The sequence below is a fragment of the Cuculus canorus genome, chromosome 1 (genome assembly GCF_017976375.1).
Source record: "Cuculus canorus isolate bCucCan1 chromosome 1, bCucCan1.pri, whole genome shotgun sequence".
NCBI classification, from domain to species: domain Eukaryota; kingdom Metazoa; phylum Chordata; class Aves; order Cuculiformes; family Cuculidae; genus Cuculus; species Cuculus canorus.
In genome coordinates, this window is record NC_071401.1 from 67,575,852 (window position 1) to 67,590,068 (window position 14,217).

A 14,217-nucleotide genomic window follows, 5' to 3' on the forward strand; every position below is an offset into this window, starting at 1 on the left:
ATTACATGGAACACCAAATTCCAGACAAGTAAGTCACAAAATAGACAACCAGTGCAACAGGAAGTCTCTTTTCTTTGCACAAACAAAGTCTTCAAGCTGGTAGATTGACCCACAAACTTCATATTCCATGGTACTCTGAAACAAATTAACACAATTATGTTTTAATTCGAGATATTGATCTGAAAATGTATTCATATCCATTGATGCATATGTGGTCGTTCTAAAAGTTAGACAGGAAACAGCTTCAAATTCTAGCACCAGAGATTAGGATGGATGCAACTTTAGAAGTTTGGATAAGTGTCCAGGTCTATTATTTGTACTCAAAATATGAATCTTTTCTCCTCTCACAGTTCTCCTTCCACCATGTTCTAATTCCGTTGTCCTACTTTTAGGGTACTGAGGCATGATGTGAATCTTGCAGCCAGATTGGCAGCGTATAACATTGACTACTATATATAAGGGTAGGGCATCATTATAGAGTTGTGGCTTCTACACTAACCATTTAATAAGATGTGTTTGATAGCATAGCAATTCCAGTAATGTCAGAGTACCTCAGAGTAATGTGAAGCAAGTTTACTCTTTGTTTCTGAACTGTTTTGCCCAACACCTATAGTGACTGTCTCCGTTCGACTTATCTTAGTGGTTGTCAGCTCATGCTTCCAGTTTTTCTAATCAGATCTGAGCAGCACACTACCTGTCCCTACAGGTTTCATAGCTATGAAACATTTCCTGCACATCTGTGTACCTAACATAAGAACAGCTGCACTGGGTCAAACCAGAGATCCATCTAGCTCCTTATCTACCTTTCATCCATGAGAAGCAATGGACACCCAGGGCAAGTAAGTAACTATGCTGCACTGCAGCATTTTCACAGGTCTTTGTTCCCTTTCCTTCTGAAATGGTTTAATCCTGAATATATAGCAAAGGTATTCTTTGCTTCTATTTTCTTTGCAGTTTTTCTTTCCTATCTTCTGTCCCAACCCTCCAAACTCCAGCCCTTTCAGTCAACATCTGCAAGTAATTCTTCTATTGCAAACAGAAAACGGTGGTCTTTTATTGTGAGGTAAAAGATTAGAAGAAGAAAGATGGAAGGAGGGGACACATGTACATTGACTGTCTCATCCCTTTCCCATTAAGACCTTAATAGACACTTTCAAAGAAAGATATGCAAGTGCTAGGTGATATTATTAATCTCACTGTCTCACTTCCTTACCTTATCCTTACACATGCTCTTTCTAGTTAATGTGTACCCCAAAACAAGTCATAATTCTGATGTGAGCATGACTACCACCTACACACAGAAATTTGTATTGCTGGGGTCTCATGTAGGATTAGGTGCCTGAAGGTGTCTTGGAACATAGAGGAGTCTAACTTTTGTGTTTCAAATACGATTTACACCCTCTGTTTTTAAACTTCATAATTTCTGTACCATTTCTATCCAGAGAATGAAAACTCCTCCTTACTGAACCTTGAAGGTAGAAGAAAACAACTCTTTACTCTTTTGTCAAGAGGGCACCTTGTAAGTCTGATCATGAATAAAATGCATTTCTGCCAGACACTTCCTAGTGACCACATGAAAGATGCAGGTGGGTATTTAGGTTTGTACTAGGTTGGTACTACCTCTCTAGTAACTCATTCTGTCACGAGGATCACAGTTATTGAAAAAACAGAACAGATTTTTGTCACTTTTGGATGCCTACTTACCACTGCCTTCAATAGTTCTTCCATTACGAGGCTGAAAAATATAACAGTTAGATGGCTGTGCAGAAGTATTAGGTGCCAGATTTACATGTACACCAAAACATCTCTCATCATGCAGACACAGTACATAAGAAGGCTGCAGTGAAGATATCCTTTAAAGGGACAACACGTCAAATAGCAGGGGATCCATGCAGGGTGGGGTTTTGCCTTTGAATCCAGGAAATATTCATTCATCCTCTGTCTAATCAGCTAAACAATCTGACTTTAATTATTCTTATTATGGGTCTTTGCCTCAATTCATTGAGGTACTATGTAGATGCCTAAGAAAGGGCATATAAATACCAGCGCTGGAAGTATCTGGCTGAACACACAGCTAAAATGCCAACGACAGCTGAAGTGGGACTCTGGTTACCTGCTACAACCTACTTTTTTTATTGAAATGTGTTGAAGATATTAGTAAAATCTAGTTTGGTGTTAATTATACAATATGTCCAAACCAGCATATTCTGCATTAGACTATGCCATAGTTCAGCCAGTCAATGGGTGAAAAACATGAGACAAATAACAATGATATCCATAATTTTGCTCTAGGTAAAAGAAGTGTTTAATCCATTACTACCCCAGATCTCATTATCTTCTTGTCTTCCAGTTGAACTAGAGCTTTTTAAGGTTCTCTAAGTCTTCAAGTAATGGATATTTAGCCTCTGCTCAAAACCAATGCAGCAAGAATTTGTGAAGGGAAACAGCTGCTTGTCTACAGATATTTAACATCATCTGTGATGCAGAATCTTTAAAGAGCATGATACCCTGAAAAGGAAAAAAGGCCGTCCCAGGGTCCCATGACTATCCTGTAAAATAAAACACAAACAATAACAAAATACTTTAGACTCAGTTCTATAGATCTGTTGACAAGTTTCAATGTCATTCCATCAGAATATCAATAATTCAGGGCCTTTTTCAGCAGCATGCATGCAAGATGTTGGTAGTCCCCAATGCCCATTCATCTGGAATGCTGATTAAAAATTAATACCCAAAGGGCATTGTCAAGAATTATCCATTCCATCTAGTGTAAATGTACTAAATTACCATAATTAAAGATTCACGGGCTTTAGAAAAATCTATGAAAGCTTTACACATGGTAGATAGTTTTGCAGAAGCAGGGTCAGAACAGCTCACTTCCCAACCATGGAAAAAAACAAGCTGACTTTAAAAAAAAGCAGCAAAATAAAGAAAGGGAAAGTAGCTCTTTTGAGAGCTACTCGCTTGTCTTTACATTTACATACCTTCTTTGTAAACTTTGCAGCAGCAGTCTGTAATTCCTGCAATGGGACAGTGTAAGTTAATCAAGATTCTGTCATATATTGCAGCCTTCTTGTACTTAAAGGGGGCCTATAGGAAAGATGGAGAGGGGTTTTTTTTATCAGGGTTTGCAGTGATGGGACAGAGAGTAATGGTTTTAGGATGAAAGAAGGGAGATTTAGGTTAGATATTAGGAAGAAATTTTTTCCTGTTAGGGTAGCGAGACACTGGAACATGTCGACCAGAGAAGTAGTGGATGCCCCACCCCTGAAGCATCAAAAGTTGCGTTATTCAAAGCCAGGTTGGATGAGGCTTTGAGCAACCCAGTCGAGGGGAAGGTGTCTGTGCCCATGGGGGGGGCTTAGGAATGGATGACTTTTAAGGTCCCTTCTGACCCAAACCATTCTATGATTCTATGATTTCTTTGTTTTGCTACAATAATCCTCCTTCACCAAGGTTGCTTTACTCCATGTGAGAAAGAGAACCTTACGCACACCACAGACAGATACTAGAACAGCAGCAAATGGATCTTTTTAAAGATTGATTTTAAATCTTGCCTTAACCAATGTTACCCCATTCATTACCATCACTGAACATGTTTCCTTCACTGTGTAGCTGGTGACTAGGAGGTGAGGCAGAGCTCCAACACAGCAGCTCCATTCCTCAGGCTTAAATTGCACTGATAGCTCTTCCCTTGTTAAAATGCAGCTGCTCTCCACCTTTCAGACTGCCCTTGTATTTAACCCAGGCATGATTGCTGGTTTTAAGCCTCCCTTGTACCTCTTCTGGTAATTGCTCATTTTTCTACTCAGCCTTACATCAAGGAACAGAAACTTCCCCATGACTTCATGGGAGGAGACTGAGCTTGGAGCCTAATAAAGCCCCAAATCTGCAGCCTGGTACATCTGGTTTCAGAGCCCTCCTGCTCTGCTGCATGATCCTGGCTGGGGATAGCTCTGTGTGCCACAGCCACAGTTACATAAATGAATGGGTTTAGTTACTTGGCGTTGACTTGAAAAAATAGCACATATAAACAAGGGTATGAAGAAAGGGGAGGAAAACACAGCGAAAGCATGTAGATGGGAAACTAGAGAGGAGTAATCAAAAAGAAACCAAAATATACAAGCAAGGAGGAGGGACTCAAGATTGATGGTATGAGATCAGGATTTCCTCTTGTTAAACTGCTCTTGGTTCAAACCTCAAGGCATTGATTTATAGAGCAACTGACATCAACTTACAGGGTTATGAAATACTGTGGAAGAAAAAAGTACTTGTTCAATCAAGGTGCTTCAAAGGATGCAAAGGAAGAGACTACGAGGAGATACTGTGAACACTAGATTTGTGCCAAGACGATTATTACACACAAATCAAAGATAAATTGGCTCATGACTTAGCCTGTAGCTTCAAATATCCTAATTTATAACAGATGAGAGTTTTCTATGTGTAAGAAGCACGGTCAAAACTGAGCTTCTAATCATTATGTTGGCTTGATTTTAGGATGGAAATCGCAAACTCTTATGGAGGCGATTGCAATGTAGCTAGGTTTTGATACTTCTAGATTCTTTTTGATTCCTTTGAAAGTGCTATCTGCAAGATTTACCCAAAGATTAAATATTGAAACTAAATAGTCTGTTAGGACTACCAAAAGATTTTAAGTTCCCTGGATGGATTTCAAGTTCCATTAGTGCTAAAATTGCCATTGACTTCACCTTTCATCATGTTGAGGCATCAGTCCTTTTCTTGAAACACTATCTACCTTCTCTACATGATCTATAACTCTGACAGAATCAGATTTTTTTTAAATCCACAGAAATATGGGATCATGCAGAAAGCTGAAGTCCAGCTGAAATCAGTAGGATTTTGTAACTCTTTCCTTGGGTGCACAACTTATAGACTTGTGTTCTTATCAAGATTCCTTGAGAAAATACAACTTCATGTTATAAGATATTTGACCAGCAAGGTAAAAATTTGTACTTTTTGCATTGCTTTCTTTTCCATATCTCACATTCAGATTTGATCTACCACTCACTGAGAAATCATATTGCAGATATGTAGCTGATATCAGTCATATCTCTTCAAGGGATACTATACATGACCCATCTCACAATCTCGAGGATGCATAACAGAGGATGAATTTTTTGCAAAGTTAGTAACTAAAATAGTAACCAGGAATAGGTCTCCATTCAAAGTTACCTGATAATTCTAGATGTCCCCTAATTAGCTAAGCTGCAGAAGTCTAGAAATCACCACTGAACTCAAAACATTCGTGAGGCTTTTAAGACTGAAATGTGAGAGGTTTTTATATGATCAGGTTTTGTATTGTAGAGTTTTGTGGCTGCTTCAGGAAAGCATGCCTGGAATTGTAATAAACTAAAGACACTGACAAGAACAGATATTGAAGTAAATATAAAAATATTGCCTATTGTTGTCTTGAAAGCTCTACTTGTGATGTGACAAAACAGAGGACCCAAACTCCACAAGCAAATTGGCCTTTTTAACATACCCAGGGGCTTACTGAATTTTATGGGAAAGGCTCTTAATAAACTGGTGATAATAAACAAGTGATGTAAAGCAAAACTGACATTGAGCTAGATCCTGACATGACTGCACCAATGAGGAACAGCTATACACAATAATTCCTCAACTTAATCTTTTGGATCTGAGTAAGAAATATAAAAAACCCAACCTTAAGTAGAGTATTAAAATCAGTAAAGCAACACATACACCTCTATATTTAGCAAGAGCATAAGTGGGTTCTTGATCCAAAGTTGCATGTACTTTTAGCACATTAATCTCTTTATTACTCAAAAGTGAGGGTCTGCTTAAGATACTGACCCCAGCTCCAAGTGGATGATTTGTTCTTTAGCTCTGAATTGGTGAAAAACAGTAATTTGATATATCATTTAATGGAGTTAAGAATTACTTGCAAACTACTAAGGAGAAGAAAAAAATCTTTAGTGTATTTCCTGCATCACCTAAACCACGATGGGATTAGATGATATATTATTGTCTGGAAAAAAGTGTCAAATAGCTGGTATTGGAGGGGTTACTTTTTAAAGAGGGAGGGGATGCTTGGAGTAAAGTAAGTAGTTATACCTTACCTCATTTGTATGCAGACTGTTGAATATGGAATAACAAAGATCCAAAATAGTGCTGGAGATCTACAAAACCAAACAACACTTAAATACATTTGCTTAGAAGACGTGGTGTACATGGTTTGTCAAAAAACAGGCTTGATTTTGATCCCAGCGCAATGTAAATTGAAAACAGTTGCACTAAAACCACTCAGAGCAGGGCAAGATTTACTATAGATATTATGAACTGAAAACCTAGTATTTGGTATGAGAAGAATATACTCAATACTACTAATGACTACAGTATAGCCTTGTACTATGAAGAGACATAAATCTGCCTCGTATGTTTAAAATACATTTTCCAGTGCTAGGCTGTTCTATAAATAGGTTTTGGGGGTTGGCATATTTAATCTACACTTGGTTTAATCTATTAGTATTAATCTAATAATAATCTATTAGCATTTAATCTATTAGCATTTCAATCAATCGGTGCTATAATCTTTAACTATATGCTAAAATATATTGCCCCATACTCACTGCCACAGGACAAGAATTTGCGTATGCGTGCAATTGCATCAGATCAGAAATAACTACAGCTCCAAAGGAAGTTTAAATGTGAAAACACCTGAACAACTGGCTTGGTTTACAAACCTGAAAGACTTAAAAAAACCCACAGAACAAAATCAGAACAAAATTTCCAGGTAATTGCTGATTCTACAAAGATTTTCTCTTCCCTTTGATAAGCAGAATGACCCTTGGTATCAAATGCAATGGGGCTGTTTTTTCAAAGTTACTCAGTAGTCTAAAGGGTTTGCAAGCTCTGGGCCAGAGACACCACACTAAAAATGAGCTGTGAAGCCTGCTCCTCACTCCCATCTCCTCTGAGCACCAGCTACCTACCATCACAGAGCCAGTGCCAGGCAGGACCCTGCCTGTAACTCCTACAGCACTGACCAGCACTTCTTGCTTCAGTGCTCACTACCACTGTGATGGGAAGAAAAGCATATTTTTTTTCCCTAGGTCTGAGTTAGCTCTGCAGGGAGGAGAGCACATACACCAGCAACTTTGCTCTGCTCCCCAGAGCCACTGGCTCTCTGGAGGAGGCTCTGCCACTTGCAGCAACCGATGCTGAGTGTAAAGCATAGCATAGCATAGCATAGCACAGCATAGCATAGCATAGCATAGCATAGCATAGCACAGCATAGCATAGCGCAGCGCAGCACAGCACAGCACAGAGTCTCAGCAGATCAAACAGATTACCAAAGTCCATTTACCTGGGGTTGGTCAGACACTTCCATCCATTGACTGAAACACAGCGCCAGTTGCTTTAAAAAAGTAAAGCTCACACATTAACAGTGGGGCTGTCATACCTTGGGACCTGCATTTTAGCTCAGGGAGTCAGGACTGGCTGGTTATTAGCCCTTCTGGGGCTAATAGGTATCCTATGCTGCACAGAGCTCTGCATCACCCCCCTGCCCATACCTGTCCCATCTACCTCCCCCCAGGCAGCAAAAGGGTCTCGTATCCCACCTTCCTCAGCCAGCCCGGACACAGATCGGCTCTGCCTTTACACCTCCACCGCACATGACGGCCAGATGGGCTGGTGGGGCAGACAGAGACAGACACATCTGGCTTTGGGAGTGTAAGAAACACTTATTCATTGGTAAAATATTGAAAAGAACAAAGTCTTTGAAGCAAAGGCAATAGTATTATTATTTTACAGTTCAGTGCTGAATCAGATGCCCTTGTAAAAAAAGACATCCCATCTTACAAAAGCAGTAGGTAGATATACTAGTTTTAGACAAAGAACTGTGTAAGTCCCCAAAGAATGTTTATTTTTTTTAGGTTTTCCAACCATGTCTGGAGACTCCTTTCAGGTCATCTCTTGACCTAAGACCACTACATCTTAAGAAATAAGGATATCAATAAATTCTTGCAACTCTAAGACAGTGCTTATTCTTTCAGGTTATTTATCCATGCCTAGAGATTGTCTGCATATATCACTTGATACAAGACAGATTTATATTAGAGGATAATGAAACATACAAACCAGCTGCAGAAAAACTTATCAATTAATTCTCACCGGGGGGGGGGGGGGGGGGGGGGGGGGGGGGGGGGGGGGGGGGGGGGGGGTGGCAAAGACGGACACACCTGGCTTTGGGAGGCAGGCAAAGATGGATATGACATACCTGGCTTTGGGGGGCACGCAAAGACGGACACACCTGGCTTTGCGGACATGCAAAGGGGGACATACCTGGCTTTGGGGGACACACAAAGACGGACATACCTGGCTTTGGGGCAGGTCCACGCTGTCCCGGTAGCGCGAGAAAGGCTGAGGGAATCCTGCAGGGACACGGGTTGAGGACAAGGCTGTGCGGAGATGCCGCGCAGCCCGGCCCCGACGGCGCCCCATAAACTGATAGGAGACGACCTTTCCCAAAATTTGGGGATTCACTTTTGTTGCTCCCCCTTCTACCCCCATCCAGCCCATCCCCCGCGCTGGGACGGGACATACCTGAGCCCCGCGGGAGGGCGCAGAGGCAGCAGGCGGCGAGCAGCCAGGGCAGGGCGGACGGGGGCATAGCGGGGTGGCGGCGGACAGACGGACAGGCGGACAGACGGACAGGCGGACAGACGGGCTGCCTTTATGGGCAGCAGCCGAGCCAATGGGCGGCGGGGCGGCTCCGCGCACCGTTCCCACGCCCGCTGCCGGGTACCGCGCATCCCTCATCTTGCATCCTGCATCCCGCATCCCGCATCCCCCGCTGCCCGAGCAACCGGTACACAAGTACCCCCGCCCTAGACTAGCGTGAGGCTCCCGTGGTCCTGCATCAGGCACCTCTGCCCCTTTGGGAAACCACCGTCAAAGGTGGTTTTCTAGAAGGGGTGACAAAAAGGAGACAGGGCAGGAGAAAGGAAGAGTAGGAGGGAGGGAAAGAAGAGGCTGTGCAAGTAGAATCATAGAATCATTAAGGTTGCAAAAGACATTTAAGATCATCCAGTCAAACCGTCAGCCCAACATCACCGTGCCTATTCAAACCATGTCCTGAAGAGCCACATCTACGTTCTTTTTTAACATTTCCAGGGATGGTGACTCCACTGCTTCCCTGGGCAGCCTGTTTTGATGCCTCACCACTCTTCCAGTAAAGAAATTTTTCCTGATATCCAACCTAAACCTGCCCTCATGCAACTTGAAGCCATTTCCTCTCGTCCTATCACTTGTTACTTGGGAGAAGAGACCAGCACCCACCTCGCTACAACCTCCTTTCAGGGAGCTGTAAAGAGCAATAAGGTGTCCCCTAAGCCTTCATCAGGCTAAACAACCCCAGTTCCCTCAGCCGCTCCTCTTAAGACTTGTGCCCCACACCCTTCACCAGCCTCATCGTCCACCTCTAGATATGCCTAGGAGCTCAATATCTTTCTTGTACTGAGGGACCCAAAAGTGAACACAGTATTCAAGATGAACCCTCACCAGTGCTGAGTACAAGGGCATGGTCACTTCCCTGCTCCTGCTGGCCACACCAGTTTTTATACAAGCCAGGACGGCTGTTGGCCTTCTTGGCCACCCGGGCACAGTGCTGGCTTATATTCAGCCAGCTTCAACGAGAAGCAATGGAGCTGCTGGGGTTTTCATTTTAAACAGAAAATTCAGTTTTGTAGTGAGACTTACTGCATCTCTGGAAAATATTTCTCCTTGCAGCAGCTTGGGAAATAAAGTTTGCCTTCTAATTAGAAACGATGTGAACTTTCATGTCAAACAAGCCTTGGTCAGTCTTATTGTATTTACCTTCATGTGAAATAAGGAAAGCCATTCACCTCTTATTTCATTTCATAGTAGATATGGTTGTAGACAAGACATAGATCTCCTCAGAACACTCAGAACAGAAAGGTGATTCTCTTTTCTTCCCAATACAATGATTTGATTTGACTTTGGAAAATGCTTCCTGATTTTCTCCATGCTAGTTCTAAGGGCAATGCTTTCTAATCAGATCCGAGACAGGGAAAGAGACAGGGTACTCCCAAATCTCTGTTTTATACACTTTGAGCCTGCTGAAGCAAATGCATAAGCAGTTATCCAGCCTCTCCTATAAGCACCAGAGATGTTTGGAAGGCAATTGCTACATGTGGGACTTAAGACATAAAAAGCTACAGGAGGTATTATTTGCATAACAGCCCACCTTGCCTTGTAATGTCCTCAGTGGCTACACTGCACGCTAAAAAGGATGGTGGTAGGACTCTTCCTGGTAGGAGGACCTCAGAGCAGTCAGAGAGGAGATGCAGCTGCTTTCTTGCAGAGAAGAACAGGGGAGCCGGGCTTCATGTGACTTTCTTAGCTTCACGTGACTTTGTTAGCTTCACAACTGTGTGTCCTGAGTACGTGAAGATGCGCAGGAGCAGCTGAGTGCCCCCAGCACCATTACTTCACCCTTTGTTCCTTCCCCTGGGAGAGGTGTCTGTCTGCCTCATCACAGCCCTTCAGGTGCAATAACATGAGTGGTGAGCTGTCAGGAGAGGTCAGATGCTGCTATAGCAGGCACTCAGCTGTCAGCTTCTCATCCATCTTGATTGGAAACAGGAATTTCAAGGCAGGATAGTATACAAAAAGATTATTCCCTCTGACTGTAGATTTTTTTTACTCTTTGCAGGAACTAAAGCAGACTGCAGTGAGTTTTGTGATCATCGTTTCTCATAGCAAATCCTCCCAGCCTTTGAGTAACAAGGAAATGCAGGGGTTTTCCACAGTGGCCTTGCTTTCTGCCCAAGCCCATACAGTCCTGGAGTGAAGAGACTCTGTGCTTGTTAACTTTTCTCAGAAAAGGAGGATAGCATTTTATTTTTGATGGCAGCAAGAAGCAGGTTCCTGCTTGGTGTAATGTCATTTATGCAATCTAGTCACAGAAATGAGAAAACAGAGCCCCACTATAGCATGAGCTGGGCCCATCAGAGGTAGATGGGCAAAGACACTCTGAAGGATTGCACAATTTCATATTAATTATCTTCCTTCTGTCTTTTGACAATTTACTTTAGCCAAACTGAAAAACATTGTTCATCAACATTGTTTCTGTTGCTATGTTTTTCATGGATTTTGCACCCAAATCACTCCTGTGCTACAAGGGATCTTAGAGAGCCATTCTAGATTCAGTGCTTGTTACTATCTTTTTTAATATTAGCATATTAGATACTACTACTTTTAAATACTAATTATATGTTTTAGAGTAGAATCTGATTAATAGGCTACTAAGTTGCTAGTGATTATTTGCTGTAACAAGACATAGTTCTCTGGCTTTCCCTGTCTGGTAAGGAAGCCTTTCTTCTTCATATTACTCATTATCTGCCTAAAATCCCACTGCTCTCACACACAGCCTCTTAAATAACAGCCTCTGTCAAAGTATTTACCTATGTCTTGAGTTTAGGAGTGTGATTTTTTTTTTTTTTTGCAATAGCATAGGGAAAGGAGTGTGTGATCACAGAATCACAGAATCACAAGGTTGGAAAGGACCCATTGGATCATCGAGTCCAACCATTCCTAACACTCCCTAAACCATGTCCCTAAGTACTTCATCCACCCGTTCCTTAAACACCTCCAGGGAAGGCGACTCGACCACCTCCCTGGGCAGCCTGTTCCAGTACCCAATGACTCTTACTGTGAAGAATTTTTTTCTGATATCCAACCTGAACCTCCCCTGACGGAGCTTCAGGCCATTCCCTCTAGTCCTGTCCCCTGTCACTTGGGAGAAGAGGCCAGCTCCCTCCTCTCCACAACCTCCTTTCAGGTAGTTGTAGAGAGTAATAAGGTCTCCCCTCAGCCTCCTCTTCTCAAGGCTAAACAACCCCAGCTCTCTCAGCCGCTCCTCATAAGACTTGTTCTCCAGCCCCCTCACCAGCTTTGTTGCTCTTCTCTGGACACGCTCCAGAGCCTCAACATCCTTCTTGTGGTGAGGGGCCCAGAACTGAACACAGTACTCGAGATGCGGTCTCACCAGTGCTGAGTACAGAGGGAGAATAACCTCCCTGGACCTGCTGGTGACCCCATTTCTGATACAAGCCAAGATGCCGTTGGCCTTCTTGGCCACCTGGGCACACTGCTGGCTCATATTCAGTCGGCTGTCAACCAGCACCCCCAGGTCCTTCTCTTCTGTGCAGCTCTCCAGCCATTCTTCCCCCAGTCTGTAGCGCTGCATAGGGTTGTTGTGCCCCAAGTGCAGGACCCGGCATTTGGTCTTGTTAAACCTCATCCCATTGGTCTCGGCCCAGCAGTCCAGCCTGTTCAGATCCCTTTGCAGAGCCTCCCTACCCTCCAGCAGGTCGACACTTCCTCCCAGCTTAGTGTCATCTGCAAACTTGCTAAGGGTGCACTCGATGCCTTCATCCAGGTCATTGATAAAGACATTGAACAGAGCTGGACCCAGTACTGAGCCCTGAGGAACTCCACTTGTGACTGGCCTCCAGCTGGAGTTAACTCCATTGACCACCACTCTCTGGGCCCGGCCATCCAACCAGTTTTCAACCCAGGAGAGTGTGCGCCTGTCCAGGCCAGAGGCTGACAGTTTCTGAAGCAGAATGCTGTGAGAAACTGTGTCAAAGGCTTTACTGAAGTCCAAGAAGACTACATCCACAGCCTTTCCCCCATCCAGTAGTTGAGTGATTTTGTCATAGAAGGTGATCAGGTTAGTTTGGCAAGATCTGCCTTTTGTAAACCCATGTTGACTGGGCCTGATCACCCGGTTCTCTTGCGTGTGCTTCATGATAGCACTCAAGATTACCTGTTCCATGACTTTCCCTGGCACTGAGGTGAGACTGACAGGCCTGTAGTTCCCCGGATCCTCTCTGCAACCCTTCTTGTATATGGGCACAACATCAGCCAGCCTCCAGTCTAGTGGAACTTCCCCAGTCAGCCAGGACCTCTGGAAGATGATGGATAGGGGTTTGGAAAGGACATCCGCCAGTTCCTTCAATACTCTTGGGTGATCATGCTGGGTGGGTAAAACCTACCACTTAAGAAGTAAAATAGTAAATGCTGTCCAAACCTTTCTTTTCTCCTTCTCATGCATAACACAGTATTCATTGCTTTATTATACCCTTTCCCAGAAAGTACCCTAAATGTATCCTGTGCTTTTCTTCAGCAAATTTTGTCTACTTGTTGGTCCCATGATACCTGTGGAGTTACTCGTTTGCTTCAAGTAAGCCTTATATTTGAGATAAAAATTACAAGTTCCGTTAAAAAAATATCAGTACAACTTAATACCAAAATGAAAATAGTATTTTATCAGTGGCTGTGCAGTATGAGGGAAGAATGGGAAGAAGTGTTTAAAAGTAAAGTTTCAAAGAGCTGAATGTGTCATATTATGAACACACTCTCCTTCCTTAAATCAGAACTTTCTTCTACTGCTGTACATTTTATTTCATAGGTGTTAGCTAAAGTGCGGCTCCACCAATGAGTATATCAGCATCAAGCCACAGTAATGAGCCGTACTTTTACTGCATTAATGAAATTCCTTCTATAAGGTCCTGCATGCAGACAAATAGTTAAAGGGTTTCAGTACCCACAGTTATTCACAAATGAGTTAAAAATGAAGCTTCAGTGGGGAGCCAGTGAGAAACAAAAGGATTTTTTACAGTGAGTCAGGAAGCTTGACATATTCTTAGCAACAGCCATATTATGGCACCCATAATTCTAGATCAAAACTTGCTGTGATTGATAAGTGAAGAAGAAGAAGAAAATTTGGCTTCAACAGATGTAAGGGTGAAGAGCTTTTTGTAAATTATCTCTGCAATGAAATCAGCAGGTAATCACAGTGAGGACAGAGACGGCAAAATGTCATCATTGTGCCGTTCCTGCGTGCATCCCAACTGGCTGCTTCTGCTCCCACACACCTCTCACTCTCTGCAGCTCAGCAGTCTATAAAGCCTTATCCTGCTCTGAGGGCTTTCTATACCTAACCCGTGATCTGTTTGGAAAGATAAGAAAAGTGGCAGAAGTTGAAGGGTATTTATTAGGCCAATCTGCCATAACGCCTGCTCAATTTATGTTAAATATGGCAGTGCCTGATTATACTGAATACTAGGCTGGTTTACTATGGGTTTAGTTACCATGCGTTTACCTTTCCAGTGCAGGCAAGCAGTCCAAAGAGTGAGAGCTCAC

The 14,217-nt window shown here is 42.9% G+C and overlaps 1 protein-coding gene across 1 annotated transcript; it reads right to left on the reverse strand.

Annotated features, from left to right (window-relative positions):
* Nucleotides 1-118: 118 nt before the first annotated feature.
* NMS (neuromedin S) lies at nt 119-8,826 on the reverse strand. The gene is made up of 9 exons (XM_054059399.1): nt 8,792-8,826; nt 8,590-8,717; nt 8,362-8,417; nt 7,349-7,399; nt 6,102-6,161; nt 2,985-3,020; nt 2,508-2,549; nt 1,705-1,735; nt 119-135 (listed from the first exon to the last, which is right to left on the reverse strand). Exons 1-9 carry the CDS (start codon nt 8,824-8,826, stop codon nt 119-121), a joined length of 456 nt encoding a protein of 151 aa, XP_053915374.1.
* Between the last annotated feature and the right edge of the window lie 5,391 nt (nt 8,827-14,217).